The 20,658-nt window shown below is 33.8% G+C and overlaps 1 protein-coding gene and 1 long non-coding RNA gene across 8 annotated transcripts in view; one reads left to right on the top strand and one right to left on the bottom strand.

Annotated features, from left to right (window-relative positions):
• Positions 1 to 20,658, bottom strand: part of UACA (uveal autoantigen with coiled-coil domains and ankyrin repeats) — a 109,048-nt gene that overhangs the window by 33,864 nt on the left and 54,526 nt on the right. For 2 of the 4 annotated variants that reach the window (XM_081289547.1, XM_081289546.1), the window contains 6 exons: positions 15,426 to 15,559; positions 10,658 to 10,746; positions 7,200 to 7,264; positions 6,378 to 6,435; positions 2,293 to 2,363; positions 2,098 to 2,204 (listed from right to left, as the gene is read on the bottom strand). In XM_081289547.1, the coding sequence (XP_081145673.1) occupies positions 2,098 to 2,204; positions 2,293 to 2,363; positions 6,378 to 6,435; positions 7,200 to 7,264; positions 10,658 to 10,746; positions 15,426 to 15,523 (488 nt within the window). In that variant the 5' untranslated portion in view covers positions 15,524 to 15,559. Of the gene's footprint in view, positions 1 to 2,097; positions 2,205 to 2,292; positions 2,364 to 6,377; positions 6,436 to 7,199; positions 7,265 to 10,657; positions 10,747 to 15,425; positions 15,560 to 17,480; positions 17,703 to 17,762; positions 17,903 to 20,658 lie in introns of those variants that run through there. The other 2 variants (XM_081289545.1, XM_081289548.1) reach the window with 2 other exon arrangements.
• The window catches only part of LOC308646520, a 110,506-nt gene continuing 107,764 nt past the window's right edge, over positions 17,917 to 20,658 (top strand). For all 4 annotated transcript variants that reach the window (XR_014021408.1, XR_014021409.1, XR_014021410.1 and 1 more), the window contains exon 1: positions 17,917 to 18,054. This is a non-coding gene — a long non-coding RNA (uncharacterized lncRNA). The remainder of the gene's footprint in view (positions 18,055 to 20,658) is intronic.

Genomic DNA, 20,658 nt, shown 5'->3' with positions numbered 1-20,658 from the left:
CACAATAGCTAGACTGTGGAACCAACCCAGATGCCCTTCAATAGATGAATGGATAAAAAAAAAATGTGGCATTTATACACAATGGAGTATTACGCAGCACTAAAAAATGACAAAATCATGGAATTTGCAGGGAAATGGATGGCATTGGAGCAGATTATGCTAAATGAAGCTGGCAAATCCCTAAAAAACAAATGCCAAATGTCTTCTTTGATATAATGAGAACAACTAAGAACAGAGCAGGGAGGAAGAGCAGGAGGAAAAGATCAACTTTAAACAGAGATATGAGGTGGGAGGGAAAGGGAGAGAAAAGGGAAATTGCATGGAAATGGAAGGAGACCCTCATTGATATACAAAATTACATATAAGAGAATTTGAGGGGGAAGGGAAAAAAAACAAGAGAAAGAATTAAATTACAACAGATGGGGTAGAGAGAGAAGATGGGAGGGGAGGGGAGAGGGGATAGTAGAGGATAGGAAAGGTAGCAGAATACAACAGTTACTAATATGGCATTATGTAAAAATGTGGATGTGTAATTGATGTGATTCTGCAATCTGTATTTGGGGTAAAAATGGGAGTTCATAACCCACTTGAATCGAATCTATGAAAAATGATATGTCAAGAGTTTTGTAATGTTTTGAATAACCAATAAAACAAAGAAAAAAAATTGTTTTTACAACTGAGGGAACCAACACCTAACAAAATAAAGTGACTTATCATCAAACTTCAATTGAGACTACTGAATTTCATAAGAAAATTATTCTTGCCTTTACTATCCTATGTAAGCTCTTTCTTATACAACCAATACCCCATTGTTGCTGGTATAAAATTCTATACAAAATAGGCATTAACAAAGTTGTATTATTAGCTTTAAAAAATGCCAAAAACTCAATAACAACCACAAAAAACTTGAATACAGTGTTAAAACTATAATTTTAAAATCATTTGCTATTTAGCAAGTTTATAAAACATCACGGTGTGTGTGTGTGTATGTGTGTGTAAAACAAAAGAACTATAAAAATGTAAGGCATTATACATAAATCACCCAGAACAACCCTCTGTAATCCCAAATTTTAATTTTAGAATCAAATTTTATTAGTTATGCTTAGACAAACAGATTATAGTATCTCCACAAAATAATACAAGAATTCCATCTTCTTAATCATATTAGTGATTTAATTGCTTAAGAATTTCCTCCATTGAGATGTCTGCACAATAAAAACAATTAGAATTATAAATATGACATCTAAAAACTATTTTATTTGTCTTCTTTCAATGAACTATAAATAGTATACATGTTTAGAAGAATAAAATTAAATAAAAAGAACAAATTTATTAGTAATTATTTGTAAAATCCCAGAAACCTAGCTATAAATTATTACAACAGCCCAACTAATTAGGGGAATATATTTCAGATATTTGCCACCAGAAAGTTTGTGACCATATATACATCAGAATTATAATATAGAAAACACCATGACACACCGGACTCAGAGAAGGAGAAAAGGCAGACTGTGGGTGGAAGTTAGCAGAGCAGATTACCTGAAAAACATTCATATACAGGGGGAAAGTAAACTAAGGGAAGCTTAGGATGAAGAAACAGACTCATTTTCAGAGGAGACAGCACTGTGCTCTGATAAACTAAGGAGAAAACACCTCAAGAAAATCGAAATTGACCATGTCAACCTTTACAATGTCCAAGAACCACCTGAATCTAAAAAAAATTCACAAGTGAAGAAAACAGTCTATAGATACAATTTTTAAAATTCTTCTGTATTTTGTATTTATGCCCATTTCATTAAAGATTTTTTTTAAAACTTAAAATAACAGGGATGTACTTTCTTTTTCCTTCAGTTCCCTGACCCAAATATAGGCCCTAATCACTGCTTTTATTCACCATTTAACCTGTCATTTCCCCCTATTTTCTTCTCCTTTATCCTTCAGCAGACTGAAGAAAAGTGAGGGATGGATGATAATTCCAAAGAAGAGTAAGCAAAGGAGGGGAGAGGAGAAGGAGAGGGAAAGGCCAAATCACAGCAGCAAAGTTTCAGAATCACTGTGCTTCCAGCTGCTACCTTGGAGCCAAGAAAAAAGAATTACCTGTTTTGTTTGTCTCTGGAATTAATATCTGCCCCTCTATCTATCAGCAGTTGACATATTGTTGGCCTACACATCTGAGTAGCAAGAACAAGTGGTGTCCGCCCATCCTAAGCAACAAGAAAAATAAACCAGCATTAAGAAAAGAAAGTTGGAACACATGAGACAAAATGAGAATAAAAACATAAACTAACTTACTATATCCTTGGCATTCACAGAGGCCCCATGGTCACAAAGCAGCTGTATGCTAGAAGGACAGTCTGCCATTGCTTTGAGAAAGAAAGAAAAGTGATAAATGCTGAACATCTGTTAGGACACATGGTGCTTTTCTAGGTACATATAAAGCAATATAGTTCTTCAATTTCTACACCACCAATCTTTATATTCATCATCCTCAGTGTAGCATTATAAGCATCAATTTTCTATTTAAAAATGGGTTAAATGAGATCATTTTGTAACTTTTTGACTAATTTATTAGGATCAAGGAACTATTGTCATCCTTGTAGAAGATAAGAATATATTACTAATCAAGGGCAAAAGAGATAATAAAAACCAAACTTAAATTTTCTATTTATAGCATGTTTTTAAACATAGCTACAACTACCTTGTTTCTTGAAGTTAGTGGGGTTTTTTTTAAATATTCATTTTATAGTACAGTCACAGTGAGTAAAGAATGAAACATACAATTCACATTTTATTTTAAAAGTAGAGAATGCAATATCTGCTCTTTAATGATGGAAATTGGGCCATTTTGCTTAAAATTATAAAATCACATAACACTTCTTCTTGAGTAACACTAGACTTCATATTTACATTGGGAAAAAACTTTTATTAAATTTAGACTGTTTACACGCCTCATGATTTTTTTTTCAAAGCCTTATGAGCACATTATTTTTTTCTCCTTGGTGGAACTTAATAGAATTAAACAAAATATACGTAAGAAAATCAAGTAAATTTTAATTTTTGTCTCTGAGCCAGCAAATCCCTCATTAAAATGCTAATCAAACTTAAAGAAATAAACCAAACTGAATACATTAATTCAGAAACTAAAATTTATAACAAGCCAGGTTCAACTATAAATGAGAATTAAAAATGAAAGGCTTAATAAATTCCAGGGTTATAATATACTGAACATGTAAAAGTTAGTATTAAAGGTCCATGGTGAAGACTGTTAGCTAGTCACCCAACTTGGATTACCCTCTCTTCCATGATAATAAAGTTGTATTGAGCACATAGTGACTCATCTAATGACTCCATTTTCCAATCCCTCCCCCCAATAGCCAAGTGTGGCCATGTGACTTTGATTCTGTCTATGAAATGTGATAAGAGTGATGTGTGTCACTTCCCAGTCTAGACCTTAAAAGACTAGTGATGCCTTCCTCTACAATCTTTTCCCTTCCTATGAGCTGGAACACAGAGGTGCCTGCTATCAGCTCAGCCTTAAAATTGAGAACAACTCTAAAAGATGGTAAATCTGCTAAATGGAAGAAATCTGGGTTTCTAAATGACCCTGTGGAGCGAAGCATTAGCCAATGTGAATATCAGGTCTGTGACATGAAAGAAAGAAATTCTGTCCTTCCTTTAAAGCCAATGTTAATGTTATTTTATGGTTTGTTATATAGTAACTTAGCCTAAGACAAAAATTACTATCGAGTGGGGTGCTAATATAACAAATACATAAAATAAACAGTACAGGTTTAATGGTTGGATGCCATGTGATGAGTTAACAAATCTCAGGCTAGAAATCTGGTGAACCTCTTATGCTGTGACAAAATATTTTACACAGCTATCATCTATGATAATTTAGAAGGTATATAATGTGATTATGAAGGCTTTCTTGGTTAGGCAATAGAAAAGAGCCATACTAATAGGATATATTTAATAATATATGTATTTGAGACCTCACAAGTGTGGTAAAGCAAATTGTTTCTCTATACCAAACAATACAATATAAAATCATTGTTGCTTACAACTTTTCTCAAAGGCCTTATAGCAAGCGGAAAAAAAAATCAAATCCTAGAATAAAGATAAGATTGAGGATGTTATATTGACATTCAAGACTATTGTTTCAGATGGCTTTAAGATAAGTAGCCATTAAAATAAGATAAAAAAAATCCTGAGTCTAGAAATAAAGACAAGAGATAATGGAGGGTTAAGAACCATATGTCCAGCACATAACTTCTGATATGGTTCTTGGTATATAAGTGGTTGGAAGCAAATACGTTTTGAGGGAATTGTCCTACTGCAAAAGCCCAGTCAGCTGAAACTCAGTTGTTCCAAACTTAATCTGCTTCCACAAAGGGCAACTTTCTCCAATAACCAATTTACCTCTCTTAGAGGAATATAGACTAGTAGGACTCTCCCTAAAGGCAGGGCCAGGAGCCAGAGAGAGCAATGGATAAGGGATGTCTCCCATAAAACAGAAGGGGAAGGTGGCAGCACCAGTAGAACAAATCAAGAAATTGAACCCTAGGACCTCAGCAGGAAGTCCTGTTCCAAGTTCTGCTCAGCAGGATTTGATACCTGTTACTAACTAGTGAGTGCTGTCTGTCCCTGTTCCTTCCTTCCAAAAAGGAATCTTTATTTTACTTACCCTGTTCTTGTGCCTTCACTCTATATTATAAGGAGATACCTTCCCTTTGAATTTATAGACTGCTAGACTATGAAGTGTTACCTCAGAGCCAAAATGATAAAACTGTCACAACATCCAGAAATCCTGGACTTTGAGCTACAGGCTGAAGAACTGACTTATGTATTCTCACCCTTGAGAAGAAGATGTAGGATTCCATGTGTGGGGAGTAGAGGCTACAGAAATATCTGGAAGGACAGAGTTGGATTGGAGCAGAAATTGTGAAATCTGTTCTCCCCTTTTTCAACTGTGTAATATACTTCTGAGCCCCTTTTACAGATAAAAAATGCCACCTGGCTTTGCTTTCTTCAGGAGAATATGAATGGAGGGTTATTTATCACTTCTAAGTTTGGGCCTTAGACTTTGAGCATGTGGTCCACCCATGTTCCCTTTCCGCTCACTTCTAGTCCCCTCATAGACAAGACTATAACTGCTTCGACCACACAGTTGAGGAAGAAACCCAGAAGATAGAGTAGCAACAAGATGAAAAGAATTTCATACAGAAATGACCATGAGTCACCTGCCAATCTATACTACATTCAAAAGTTTTTTGTAAGAAGCTTATATTAGAGTTCTTTTGGTAGAGCACTAAAAAGATATCCATCCTACCAATAAATGCATTGAACAAATATTAAAGATTTCAGTTGATCAGGTGGTACCAGTTCTAAATAAAGGGGATAAAATTCATAATAACTCTTGGAATTTTATTGTAAGGCTGAAATGATAATGTACATGAAAATGCTTTGCATATAATACCATTCTATATAAAAATAAAAGAGAAGAAAATGCATTGAGAAATAAAAATAGAAAAGCACCTAAAATGCAAAAGAGAAAAAAGTGAAAGAAAATTAAGACATAAAAAGTTAAAGGAAATTAAAGTGTATCTTTAATATGGATCACTGTAAGTCATGCAAATAGTCCCTTTACATGAAAAGAGAGGATAGATTTATTTTTTTCATTCTAGCAAACTATAGAAATTTCATACTGAGAAGAACCACACAAGAAGTCAGGCTATCTTACATTCCAAAAATACCTGAACATCTAACTTTTTCAATGTATTTTCTTTATGACACCTAAAGAATAATTCAGACACTTTGACACATAAGTATGAACAATAAACTCTGTGAAATTACTAGTAAATTTTTTATATATAGCACATTACAGTGATATGAAATTCAGTATTGACACCTCTAAGTCAAAACAATCACCATAATTAATTAATTAAGGCACTATTTATGATTTAAATGTAATAGTATTATTAACTTCATTCTGCAAGTGAGAAAAAATAAGGCTCAGATATGCTAATTAGGTGCATTCAATTTTAGAAACAAAAGTCTTTCCTACTTCCCATATATTAACAATTCACACACACACACACACACACACACACACACACACACACACAGTGCTTGGAGCTCCTTGATAGCAGGGTATGCTGTATTTATCTTTGTGCCTTTAGTATCTAACAAACTGGCCTGTAAAAATTCACTGATTCAATCTTTTTAAACTTCATAATCTAATAAATTATACATAGAAGTGTAGAGCATTCTTTATTTCACTATGAATCATACCAATACATGTTAAAACTTCGACATTAATTTAAATGATTAGATATTTTAACAAACATTTGTGTTCATGTGAAACCTTTGCTTACCTGCATCATGAAGTGCAGTTCTCCCCTGAAGGTCTACATGTTCAGTAGGACAATTGTACTGTTAAGACACAGAAACTTGGGTGATCTGAGAGAGTTTTGTTTTAAAATTTAATATCCAGACTGAAATGAACAGCTGTTATTTCTTAAAATATTCCAAATATCAAAGAAACTTAAGACTTTTTAGACAATGTAGCAAATATTTTGACATGAAACAAATATAATAACATGATATAACTGTAAATTTCATGGTATTTCACCAAACAGGAAACATACGGTATATTACAATAGCACGGAATATTGAAAATATGTTTGTTTGTTTGTTTGTTTTTTCAGTGAAATTTAAAACAAACTTCTGAATAAGAACAAATAAATCCTACTGTGAAATTTAGTGGAAGACCCTTTGATTAAATTCAGCCAACTAGTTCACAGAATTTTGTGGTTGCTGGATTAAAAGTTTAACTAATAATGTTAATATTATGTAGTCAAAGTTATCTACATTTATATAGAAATATATAAATCATATCTTCTATCACTTTATCTTAGGCCGTATTCTAGACAACAGAAAATTCCAATCTCCAGCTAATGTCAACAGGAAGGTCAAGTCTTTGTTATTTATTTTTAATACACTGAGTTATGCAATTCACTTCCCTTGGAGTTTTTGTTCTTTATTGTTCACATTCCTTCACAAACGATGGAAAAAATATCATGTAAGCTAACAGTCAAAGTTAGCCTACCATTTTCTTTGAACTCAAATTCCAAAATACATTAAAAACACATTTTTCAGTCAAATAATAAAACTACAATTTTAACCACTTCCACTACCTGTAGAAGTTTTTGCAGGCACAATGCATGTCCATACTTAGCAGCCAGATGAAGAGCATTTCTCCCTAAAAAAGAAATTATGTAAAGGATTGTTTTCTTCATACATTAATTTTTATAAAAATATGATTCTTTATTCCAAAATTAGTTGACAGGATACTTAATTTGTAAGCAGGCTCTTAGTTTCTATGATTTTTCACTTAGTCTGATATTTTAATAAGAGATAAATATACACACAAAACAATAAAGATGGGATAAAAAATTGGCATACAAATTCAAAGTAGTAGGAACTTTGTCTTATTCACCACCACTGAATCTCCAGAACCTACAGTAGTATCTAAGACAAAGTAGGTAGTTAAGTACTGGCATAAAGAAAGAGGGAGGGGAGAAAAAAAGAATGGGAAGAGGAGAAAAGGAAAGAAATACCAGATTTTATGTAACATTCCCAATTAGGTAGTGTGGGCAGTAATAATGGAGAAAGTTAAATATAAGTCATAGAAAAGGTATTCTCTAATTTTCATACTTCACCTAGAATTCATAGTCCATTATGAGACTATATTTCTGAACATCAGACCACTTGTTCAAATATAATATGTACCAAAATGTGCAATTTTATACACATTTTAAAAGAAATGCCAAAGGGATTGGGGAGGAAAGGTTACCAAATAATTTAAAAAGCTGACTTTGAATTTTGGATAAAGTAAACTCTCAGAGGTTATCTTAACTCCAAACATTCTCTTCTAATTATGTTTTTTTACACATTCATCTCTCTTTGTTCTCTTTTTTACTGGTTTACTTTAGTTATACATGATAGTAGAATCCACTATGTATAATTATACAAGCATGAAATATATTCATCTCTCTTGAATAGTAAAAAATACAAGGGTTTCACTAAGATATTCTGTCTTCCACTTTTTAATACTCTTAATTTTCTTCTAACCTCACAAATTTCTGAAAATATAATTTCACTTTGCAAGTACACCTTTCTACTAGAAAAATAATTTATATTCTGAGCATTTTGGATGGATAAATAAATTGGCTTTCAATTCCCAGTCAAGAGTTTAGGTAAGTGGATAGGTTTTCCTGGTCTGATCACTTCTCTGTAGCTGGTTAATAAGATTCTAGAACAAAATACAGTGAGACCAGGCACAGATGTAATATATCAGCCACATCCAATCATCTTCTAATTTCAAATCAGTCAGATGTGATCATTTCAAATTTCAACTTAGTACCATTAATGGACAAGTTTCCTAGAAACATTTTACATTGTGAAAAATAACTGACAGATAGCATGGAAATGGAGGTGGTGGAATGAGGCATAGTGGTGAGTCTCTGGTGTTCAACAAAATGTTACAGAAAGCTGGTTACATAAATAGGCCTAAGGAAATACCCAATCCAGACACTTGAGATGTAGCAGCAAAAAAAAAATCAGGACACACCAGATCTAAAATGTGCAATGTTAAGGAAAACACCAAAGGGGTTGGGAAGGGGAGGAAACCTTTCATTATAAATCACTTTCATGTAAAACAGAAGTTAGGTTAGTTTACATAAAAATTTTAAATCAAATATCCACATCTGTTTTGTAACAGATTCTGTAACAAATGAGAAATGTCCTTGTCTTCAAGAAAGGACATCTCTAGAGACAGACAAAGAATCAAATAAAAATATAGCTAAATAGCAGCATAAACAAAAGAAAGGAAGACTTTAGGATATGTTAGAATGCAGTATATGAAGCAATGTCTGCTGATCTTGGGAAAGCTTTATTTGAGTTTTCTCTGCACTGAAGGAGGCAGGAAAAAAGTCACTAGATTGGGCTGGGGATGTGGCTCAAGCGGTAGCGCGCTAGCCTGGCATGCGTGCGGCCCGGGTTCGATCCTCAGCACCACATACAAACAAAGATGTTGTGTCCGCCGAGAACTAAAATAAATAAATATTAAAATTCTCTCTCTCTCTCTCCCTCTCTCCCTCTCTCTCTCTTAAAAAAAAAAAAGTCACTAGATTATCCACAAGGCAAAAATGTCCAGAACAGAAAAAACACAGATTAAAAAAGAAAGAAAGAAAATACATGTTTGAATTGGAATCAGCACAGTAAATAGTCTTAAAAGTTCTAAAGACATATAGGTCTAAAATTTCTAAGAATATATACACCTTCAGTGATATACAGGAACATTCCTACAATAAACATATTTCTTTCTTCAAACATAGGTAATAAACTAAGTTTGGACTTTAATTTAAAATTTCATGTATGTTAGGTAAAGATTTTCCTCACTAACTCAATTGTGACCTCTGTTTCCCTTTTTCTGTTTCATTTCTAAAAACAACACTGGTTAACAGTAATGTATTTATTTGCCCATACACAGAGTCATAGGATAAAATATTAAAGATGTTTAGCAAATTCTCTGCTCTGAGTCAATTCCTATATTTCACTGACTAACAAAGTAGAATTACAGAGAACTAAGCTGTTAAAGAATGCCAGAGAAATGAGAACGGTGATCCTGATGGACTGAAAAGTAACACTCACTGAAAACATAAAAACATATTTTTTAACATAAAAACATATATTTTATGTTAACACTCACAGATATATTCAAATACTTACGCGTCTACCTTTGATGTGCAAACTTATGCTACATGATTTTAAAGGACAGACATAGGCATGACTAAGTGTAAGCAGAAGATAAAGTAAAAAAGATTTCCATTGTTTTTAAAAATATGTTTTTATAAATATAGCTAAGCAAACAGACTGGGTTCCCTTTGAGGCACAATGGCTAAGAACACAGACTGATTATCTACTGAAGGGCCTTGGGCAAGGTACTTAACAGCTCAGTGCCTCATACCTCACTGAGTTAACATGGAGATAAAATGAGTTAACATATGTGAAGCATATAGGTACTTATTTAGCAGCTTAGCAGAGAAGGTATACAAATATTATATAAATGTCAGCTATCCTTGCTACTATCCTTATTGTTGAAGTTGTTGCTATTTCGAGGTGGTTAGTTCTCCATCACAAAAAATGTCTAACTGAATGTCAAATGACCCCATGACAGAGAGGACTCTTAGAATAATATATGAATATCAATTCAATAGCCCTAAAGATATTAAAAATCTGAGATTTTAGGATCCCATAACACTACTAACACCAGCACTAGACTGTAGGTCTTACACTGCTTATCAGTCTAGTAATCCTTTCTCCTCAATTCCCTATACATGACTGCTCTCCACAATGATAACTCAGAAGTAAACATTTTTCTCAACTATTTGAACATAGAAAAGTAAGGAGTTTTCTTTAGTCTAACTACTTAAGTGGCCAGGGGTATAGCTCAAAAGTAGAGAACTTGCCTTGCATGTGCAAGGCCCTGGATTCAAACTGAAACAACACACACATACATATGCACGCACTAACAGTGGACAGTGTTTGCAACCTCTTGATGCTTTGACATTGACTATGGAGGTAAACATACCTGCAGTGTCACTGGTTGTAATGTCAATTCCATGTATAAGGATGGCATTCAAACACTCAAGATTCCCCTTTGAGGCCACAACATGGAAGCTAAGCAAAAAGAAAATATTTGTTATGCCACAGAACCTACCAAAGGTAATTTTTATGTTACATGAATGTCACTATTTATTCAAAACGCGCGTGCGTGTGTACACACACACACATTTAAAGGCTACATATTTAAAGGAACATATTGAGCATCCCTAAACCAAAAATCTGAAATTTTAAATACTCCAAAGTTGGATTTCTGTAACATGCCAATACATTCCAGAACATTCATTAGAACCAATAAAATATTCTAATATTTAAGTCTTAAGAGAAAATTTATACCATTAATACCATTAACTCCATAATTTACCATTTCAATAGCAAAAGTATTGGTGCTTGGATAATAAATGTACACTGAAAGATTTCTATTTAGATCATTTTGTTTAATTTCAAATATACCAAAAATACCCCCAAAAAAGTTATTACAAAATCCTGAGGTAAAGACACATCAAAACATTTATCTCTTGGGGCTGGGGTTTTAGCTTAGTGGTAGAGAGCTTGCCTGGCATGTGTAAGGCACTGGGTTCAACCCTCAGCACCACTTAAAAATAAAACAAAGGTGTTGTGTACATCTACAACTAAAAAAAAAAAAAAACAAAAAAACAAAAATTTAAAGTCCATTGACAACTAAAAAATATTTTTTTAAAAATTTACCCCTTCTCTTTACAATTATCAAACTAAGTCTTCCAAACAAGCAAAATGACCTTTAAAAGTCACAAAAGAACCTGTGACCAGTGACCAAAGACTACCAGCTAATTCTTCTTCTTGCTTACAGACCTTCATGATTGGTTAAGTTTCACACAAACCGATGTAACTGAATGATTTTCCTTATAAGGCAAGTCGAACCTGCTTAAGAAACTGTGAAGCATCAAGGATTTAAGACACCAGATAACAAAACATTCCATTTCTTTGATCATCTACTTTATTAATCAACATTTACAGAAACTTTCTCTGTGCACTAAGACCTGACATTGACTACCAAATTCAAAGCGGTAAATAACATAAGAGTTGTTGGCAAAGGACACTGAACTCAGGTTGAAATAGAAATGATGTTCTAAACAAGTACAATAACCACTCTGAAGATGCCAGGAGACAAAGGATATGAATGTGTTCAGCAAGGTGCCTGGAAACAGAAGCACTCTGCATCGTTTTCTCAACCCAGGGTGCATCCCTGGCCAGACCATTGAAAAGTTTTATGATCCTCCTGGTCCCTGAAAGCTTAGTACTTCTAGTTCCCCCATCTCTGCCTTATTATTTTATGAAGAACTTAACATTTTCATAATACATAAATTCAATGCTTATTTTCTTTATAGTTTTTGAATCTCTTCTTAATCAATTGCAAACTCAATAAATGCAGAGATTTTATCTGTTTTCCTTTCTATTGTAGCCCCAGAATCAAGTGCAAGACAGATAGTGGACCTTGAAATATTTGAATAACTAAATACTTAGAGACAAACTTTGAAGACAGTTTGCAAATTAATTTCCAAGTATTATGATACTCAGTGTGTGATTCTACCTACTATTATGACAGATAAAATGCAAACTAGAGACCAAGCATTCCTTAAAAAAAAAAGCAGGTTTGAACACAAACTGAATTAAAGAAAAATAGATGTTTCTGATAAAAGGTATATAGTGTTCTTAAGAGTCAGATTAGTTCTCCTTCTAACAGAATAATTAAGGCTGAGGATATTGTTCAATCTCTGAAATAACACTGAAATCAAGAAATAATTGTTACATTTTTGCTTTAAATTTCAAAATTTAAAAAATCAGAATAAAGTTTTTTATAATTACAGATAATACAAAAGATACATTTGTAATGACCTATACTTGACTACTTACTAAATTCTTTAATTAAGGAGAAACATAGTTTATATTTATTAAGTATATATTAAGGCTGAGGATATCATTCAATCTCTCTGCAATACTGAATGAATTATACTATGCAATGCACTATGAGAGCCTTTTGGGCGCTGCTAATTCCTTCACACAGATACTTAGCCCCCCCCAATGATCTTGGAGATAACACTTTTTGTTTGCTTGCTTGTTTTTATCTCTTGGCTCACAAAATTTAGAAGACCCTCTTCTTCAAAATTAATCAACATTATAAGAATGACATGCTAAAAGTCAGAAATCAGAACAAATCTATAACAGATTATTAATATCGGTATGCTATAAATAGTAAATGTGCTTCAGAAAGACAATACATCAATTATTAAAATGTGAGCAAAGAACTGTAAAGGAATATGAAAAACTGCTTCACAAAAATACTCTTTTGCAATTAAAATATCAGTTCTTAGGTTTTCCTTTTAAGAATCAAGAGACGAATTTCTGCTTCCATAATGGAAGATATAGATAATTTGGACAATCAGTAGCTTTGAGGACAAATAGAAAAGCTGCACAAAATATAAACATGTCCTCAAGGGTATTGGTAAGCTAAAAAGATAGCAAAGAAATGACTAGGCCAGGATGCAAGGGAAGACAGATGCCCAGAGGGGAGAGCTTAGTATCTGAGCAGAGGCCACTTCTTCCTTCTGAACATTTGCTGATTCCAGAGAAAGCAGTTGGGAAGTTGAACACCACTTTGAAAGCCATTGGGGGAAGGGAAGTGAAAATCTAGAGCCCGTAGTTCTGTCATTGGTGGTGGGGATCCTTGGTGAACCTGCCTATTTGGGGTTGAAAGTTCCAAAGGCTGTGCCCTAGGAGAGAGGTACACAGGAAAGAAACAGAACCTTGCAGTGACAATGGCTAGGCTTCAAATATTTCATTTGTTAAATAACACTGAGATCAAGAAGAACTTGTTACATTTTTTTGCTTTAAATTTCAAAATTTAAAAAATTCAGAATAAAATTGTTTTTATAATTACAGATAATACAAAAGATGCATTTGTAATGTCCTATACTTAACTAAACACTAAATGCTTTAACAAGGAGGAATACAGTTTACATGTGTGAATAAAAATTGAAAATATTTTATCCCATGAATCCCAGGAAGAATTCTACTTCTTACACTGAAAACCTCAAAGATTAATTCTATTCATTTATTTCACAAACCTAGAATTCAAAGTTCATCAAATGATACTAAATTTTATACTCTAATATAAGTAATTTCACCCAAAACTGAACCTTAGATCAAAAATTCAAACAAAAACTCAAAGATCATTCATTCAAAACACTGAAAACAGGGATGGGCTGAAACAAGGTTTCACCAAAGAGTTTCACACCACAGAAGACTTCCTTTATCTTTTAACATCTCAGAGTTTCTGGAAAAACAAAATCACTTACAGATACTAAATTTTAATTATTTCTACTGTGGGTCCATTTTCATAAATAACTTAAAATTTAGAAAAAAATAGGGAAAAGCAAAAATAACCAGTATGTCTGTAACTATCAAATTACAACTTGATGAAATTGAAATATTATAAACGTTTAACTTTTCAAATTTTATTGTTTATTTCAAACTTTGTATTATCTTTAAAACTACTTAATTTATAGGCATGCTTTACTATTTTTACTATATTTAAAAGTCTAAGCATTCCAAGGTAATGACCTCCAATCAAACATTAGCTATTCACTTCCTAATATTCATTTCTATATTTAGTCTTTGGTTTCCACCTATAATATTCTGAATAAACGCTTACAAGTATAAGACTGAGGAATTTTAGGAAATGGGACTTTTCACCTTTAACTTTGGAAGGATGCCCAGATAGGGTTTTAACTGCTATAATTATAAAGGGTCTTAACAGAATCTATATCTACCCTTTAAACTAACTGATCCCCACCCTCAACAGGAAGGGAAGCAATGAAGATTTGGGATGGGTTGGGGAAGAGACACATGGTTCATAAGCACATAAACTAGCCAGCTGTCCTTCTCAGTATCAAAAACAAGAGCAGGATCACTACCTATGTCTCTCTAGGACACACTAGTTATTCTGCTTCCATTCTGCTCTGAACATTTTCATTTAAGTATCTAAGTTAAAAAAAAAATAGATCAGGGACTTGGGGGGAAAGACAGTAAAATTTACAGAACTCTTCAAAGAAAAAAGCTTGGGCTCACATCCTAGTTCTGTGACTTTCCATGAGATTAAAGCAAGCGTTTTAACTTCTATAAACTTTTTTTATACTTCTTTTATAGGGCTGCTCTGAGATCAAATATGGAAATATGAAAAAATCTTATTAATAAAAATGCATCAAATAACTATAGGCCATGGTTTACTCTTGGGCCTAAACAGCTAGACCATCAGAATAATCTGGTGTTCTCTCTCTCACTTGGGAATCTTTGAAATTAGAACAATCATTAGCTTGTTTGAAAGGTTTTTCTTTTGTTTTTTGTTTTGATACCAGGGATTTAAGGGGGCATTTAACTAACCACTTAGCCACATACCCAGTCGATTTTTCTTTTTACTTTTTAAAAAATTATTATTTAGAGACAGGGTCTTGCTGAGTTGCTTAGAACCTCATTAAGTTGCTGAGGCTGGCTTTGAACTCAGAATCCTACATCAGCCTCCCTAGCTGCTGGGATTACAGGTATGCACCACCATACCCAGCTGTTTGAAAGTTTAACAGTGAGTTTTGGTAGAGACTTCTTAATTAAAAATTAATATCCATAGTTCACAAATTTCATTTGTATCCCAACATTCTACCCAAATTTTCTTCAGACATGCTTTCATCATGGGCAATACTTACGCAGATCTGCCCTCCACATCTAGTTTGCCTGGACTGACTCCCTTTTTAGCAAGGATTGAGGATACTTTTTCTACATCCCCTCTCTCTGCAGCTTTCATCAACCGGTCATCATATTTATTCCAATCTGCTGCATGCTACAAAAAGGAAAAAAAAAAAAAAGAAACATGGCATAGTATATTAGTAAGATTTTGTGGAGGAGGAAGGAAAAAAGAAGGGAAAATGGTACTGCGTAAGACAATTCCTCCTTTTCCAACAGCATCCCAAACTTCCTTCTCTGTGCTGTGCTAACTTAAATAGAACAGCAGTTACAAAATCTTCCCAGGACACAGGACATTCAAGTGTAGTTTACATTGTACTTTTGAGAAAAAGTATGCTTCTCATTTTCTCTGTCCTGTTCCCTTTGTCCTCAGGGAGAAAACAAGGAAATTAATAATTACTAAAAGCCACCCTGTGCCAGACATAAACGACCCCAAAAAACCCTAGTAAACTAAAATTATCTTCTCTACTTAACAGATGTGGAGAGTCAATGCTCTGGGGACATTAAATGGCTGAAGTCGCCGAGCCCAATCTTGACTTCTCCCAAATCAGTTGCTTTTCCTATTCCCCAATCACACTTTCAGATTTGGCTCCCAGGACTGTTAGCCATAGAATTCTGTATATATTTTAAGAAACCACATTCCTCTCCCACTTATTTAAAGGTACTGTTAGAAATATATTTATTTCTATAAGGCAAATAATACACACACACACACACACACACACACTCAATACAGAAAGAAACTCATTATGCTTATATATTAGGATAAAAAGAGAACTTTTACACCAAAAAAAACCTAGAAAGTCTCTAAAGTATTAATTTCTTAGAATCTAAAATAATAAAATTAGAAATGACTTTCATTTTCTTATTTACATTCAGTACATTTTAATTTTATAAAAAAGATTTTTAATTTTAACAAAAATTCAATACATGTTTTAAAAAGGAAGATCAAAAGTAGTGTTTTAGGGCTGGGGTTATAGCTCAGTAGTTGAGTGAGGCACTGGGCCGAATCTGCAGCACCACGTAAATAAATAAATAAATAAATAAATAAATAAATAAGGATATTGTGCTCATCTACAACTCAAAAAACTTTTTTAAAAAAGGTAGTTTTTAAAAATAATATTTATTTGTATATATATTTAATTGTACTAAGATTATATTTAGCTTTGATTTGAAGAAAGTTCATTTTAAGATATTATTCTTAGTAAGCAGAAATTAAAGAACACAGAAATTAAATACATGTTTTTTACACATTCAAGATTTTAACCTTTTAAAATATATATCAACTTCCTGCTTAATTCTGTGCCAAATCCAGTACTATTTCTAGAACAAAAAATATCTACACATTTTTCACATAACTTATAAAGCAAATCCTATGCTTACAAATATCATAACAAACCTCTGGGGGGGAAGTTTTTTACTCACAGATTCCCTAAATGTTTGTTTAATCAGCAAGATTATTTTATATCTAATATTCTCTGAACCACAAAAAGAAAAAAACACCAATTTTCTAGCTAAGTATTCATTAAAAATATTAAAATTGTGTATAAAAATATAAATACATTAAAATTTTAACTCACTCTTGAAATTCAGTATTTTTATGGAACCTGGTTCAAGTACCTACAGACTTAATAATTGTCTTGAAATCTATAACAATATGAAGATTAACCCACTTCTTTCTAAATTCAGAAGTTAAAATTGACAATTATGAGTAGAGAGCAACACTATTTATTGGCTCAAAAATCTAAGTTACATTTTAGGCACTACCTTTCTCTAGTGCAGATCAAAACAGTTTAGTGACTCTGATTTGAGGAATGGTAGTGGATGCAGACCTAAAAGACGCCACACTTTCAAATGCCTCAGGGATTAAGTCATATTTAACACATTTTCTCTGTATTGATTAGTTTATCCTTACAAATAAAACAATCATTATTTCCAACTAGCTGGTGGAGCAAAAAGCTACATAATTCCAAAGGAAGGCTTTAAAAAAAACCAATTAAACAGGATCAAAGTCTCACATGAGGATGTGATTTTCAGTCTACTTCATCAAGCTCCATTTTCAATTCTGGTTCAGTGTCAGTTAACAGTAATGCTGCTTAATGATTAAGAGTCTATCATGTGCTTTTTTAATCCAAGAAAACAAACAAGAACTTTTATTTTCTATCACTAATCCTAATGGCAAATCAGGAAGAAGAGTAATCCAAAGAAAGCAAAATTAATAAAACAGCACATTTTAAAAGATCACAGTTCAGAAAGCCGAATGAGAACCTTTTGTTACACTGAACTACTAGGATACCTACTCTGTTCTTAGGAGCACAAGAAAACCAACAGCTCATCATAGACAGGATTTAGTTTCTTGTTGCTAACGGCAAACCACTCCGCATTAAGTTACAAATCTCTGCAGCTCACAAAGCAAGCCTTCACACAAACGCCTAATGAGTGGGGTGACTCAGTCCCTCACATGCTGTGCTACACTTAGCTTGGATCTCTAAGGATATTTTCTTCGTCTTCAGGATCCTTCTCCGCCTTCATAACGCTTGAAAATTATTTTCCTCACAGCGCAGCACTTGATTAACAGGAGCCTCAAGTCAGGTACTGTAACTCCTCCTATTTCTCGTTCTTTAGAGACTGTCTTTCAAAGTCCTCCCTTTCAAGGACCCCACTAGAAAACCTGAACAGTACTCTGCATCCTGCTGCTTTGAAACTGCAACAGAGACTCTGCAGTGCATGATAAAACTGTCCACATCCGAAAGGTCCAGTAAACAATGCAGAGACTGTCTCCCGTTGATGGAGTTCTATTTTAGATTCCATAGGACCTGACAGCTGAGTAATAGAAAGGAGCAGCTAAGAATATATTGTAAAGACATGCTTTTCTTCTGAGTAATAAATTGCAGGTCTCCTGGGAAAATGACTCAAACATGTTGTAAAACATGCTTATTATATAAAAACAACTTGTGTGACATAATGACAACACTGTTAAGAGACAAATTTGGTTATCCTACAAAACAATATTTAAAACCAGTTTCAGTCTTAGGATCATCTATCATGGAGTTATAATAGCCTTGACAAACAGAATATAAAATTCTATTTAAAGCCAGTGTGTCACACTTTAATTTAAGGAAACACACACACTCACAGTAACACTTTCAAATTTCCTCCATTTTAGTACCCATACCAGTCTCATTCCGCATACAACCAAGTTTCAGCTTACAACTGCTGCCAGTCTGTCTCCTTGCATGTTAAATGAGAAGAGTCAGAGGAACTGCCAAGACATTAAATAGACTACATCATGATGAATACTTTTCAACAAATTTTAAATTTAACTCAGTACTCTTTAATTTCCAAGTTTAGCACCCTGCCTGTTATAACAAGTAAATATTTTATCAGTGGAAAGTCAAATTATCTGGATTTGGCAGATTAAAAAACAAATAAACTGATTAAACACTAAAGGAGGCATTAAATATTGAACTAGACCATAAATGAAATTCTGTTTGGGGACAAAGCAGAGGACTCCTCCACATTCTCTACAATATCTATACTTGTACCAACATTTCACACATTATCAGGTTGATACACCCACAAGTTCAGGATTCTTTTTTAAACCATGTTTTATTTACCACAATAATATAAGAATAATTTGTACTTCCTCCAAAAAGGCACATTCAGGAAAAATGTTTCCTGGGAATGCAAAGCATTCCAACACAAGCATTTATAGGAAGGAGGTAACTGATAGCCTATAAGATCATGTGCCCAGTACAAAATTCTGTTATGAACTTCAGCAAGAAATCCATTTCCTACTATTTAATTTTAAAACATTAGGTCCATTTTTTAATTTTAAAGTATATATGTATTACTTTCAGAACAATGATTTTCCCCCCTCAATCTATGAGCTATCACAATGGATTTATCTAACTGAGTCAAGAAACTCCACCCAGCCTATTCAATCTTCTTCAGAGGAAATCTGGAATAGAACTCAGGTCTTATCCTTTGGTTAACAAAGCAAGTACATTCTTTTTGACATAGGACAGCATCAGCAAAAGAAATAAAAAGAAGGGGGAAACTTGTAAGGAGTAATTAAAGCCATAGAAGAAGCTGCCCACGCTCAAGATAGGATGTGAGTGTCCTAGTGTACAGAGAAAGTCCCAAGCCTCCCCACTCTGTGGCTCAGTCTCCAGCTCCTACTCTCACACACTCCTTCACTGCTGTTGCCAAGGAATCCTAAGCAAATCCCTGTTATTGCTGTCCCCTGTTATCTTGAAGGTTCTTCCCTCACCTTCATTCAGGTTCTTCTCAAATGTCATTCTCTCAATAAATGCTTCTCAGATCTCTGTATCTAAGCAGCCCCCATCTGCTTGACCCCCACCACTCTTTATCCTGTGCCACTGTACTTTCCTTCAAAATACTTAATAGCATCTGCCATTATATTATCATTTACCTGTTTAGTATATAACTTACTGCCTATCTCCCTAGTACCTCTATAATTTGACTAGATATCTAAAGTCTTTTCTATGTCTATTTGAAATTATAAAGCTATTTTTTAAGAAAGTAATTTGGAGGGCTAGGGCTGGGACTCAGCAGTAGTGTACTTGCCTGGCATGTGTGAGGCACTGGGTTCAATTCTCAGCACCACATATAACTAAATAAATCTAAAACTGTTTGAGGAACCCTCTTTCTCTTGGAAGACATTGCTAACAAGGTCAGATCTGGAACATATTTTTACTAGCAACACTGTTTCCCAGTAAACTGTCCACCTTCAGACAACAAGTAGGAAGCCCAAGAGTGGCTCAGCTAATTGCAACTGAATAGACCCTACAGCTTGTAGTCAATTAAAAATCCTTGGGGGTGGGGGGTGCTAGGGTCATAGCTCAGTGGTAGAGCGCTTGCCTAGCATATATGAGGCACTGGGTTCGATCCTCAGCACCACATATAAGTAAATAAAATAAAGGTATTTTAAAAAATCCTTCTAGACCCTTACCTCCTGTAAAATCTATGTCTCAAGTCTCTCTTCACCACTCTTCAAATCCCACTGGGCCCTTCAAAAAGTACCATAAATAATAGTTAAAGAATACGTATTGGAGTCAGGCAAACCTGGGTTCAGATTCCAGTTCTGCTATCTTCCCGCTGTGTACAAGTAGAATTTATTAATACTTTATAAGCCTCAGTTGCCTCAAGTACAAAGAGAACCTATCTATATAA

This window comes from Spermophilus citellus (assembly GCF_964194105.1).
Source record: "Spermophilus citellus genome assembly, chromosome: 4".
NCBI classification, from domain to species: domain Eukaryota; kingdom Metazoa; phylum Chordata; class Mammalia; order Rodentia; family Sciuridae; genus Spermophilus; species Spermophilus citellus.
Note: the sequence above shows the minus strand (reverse complement) of the source record. Positions and strands in the feature narration are given on the sequence as shown.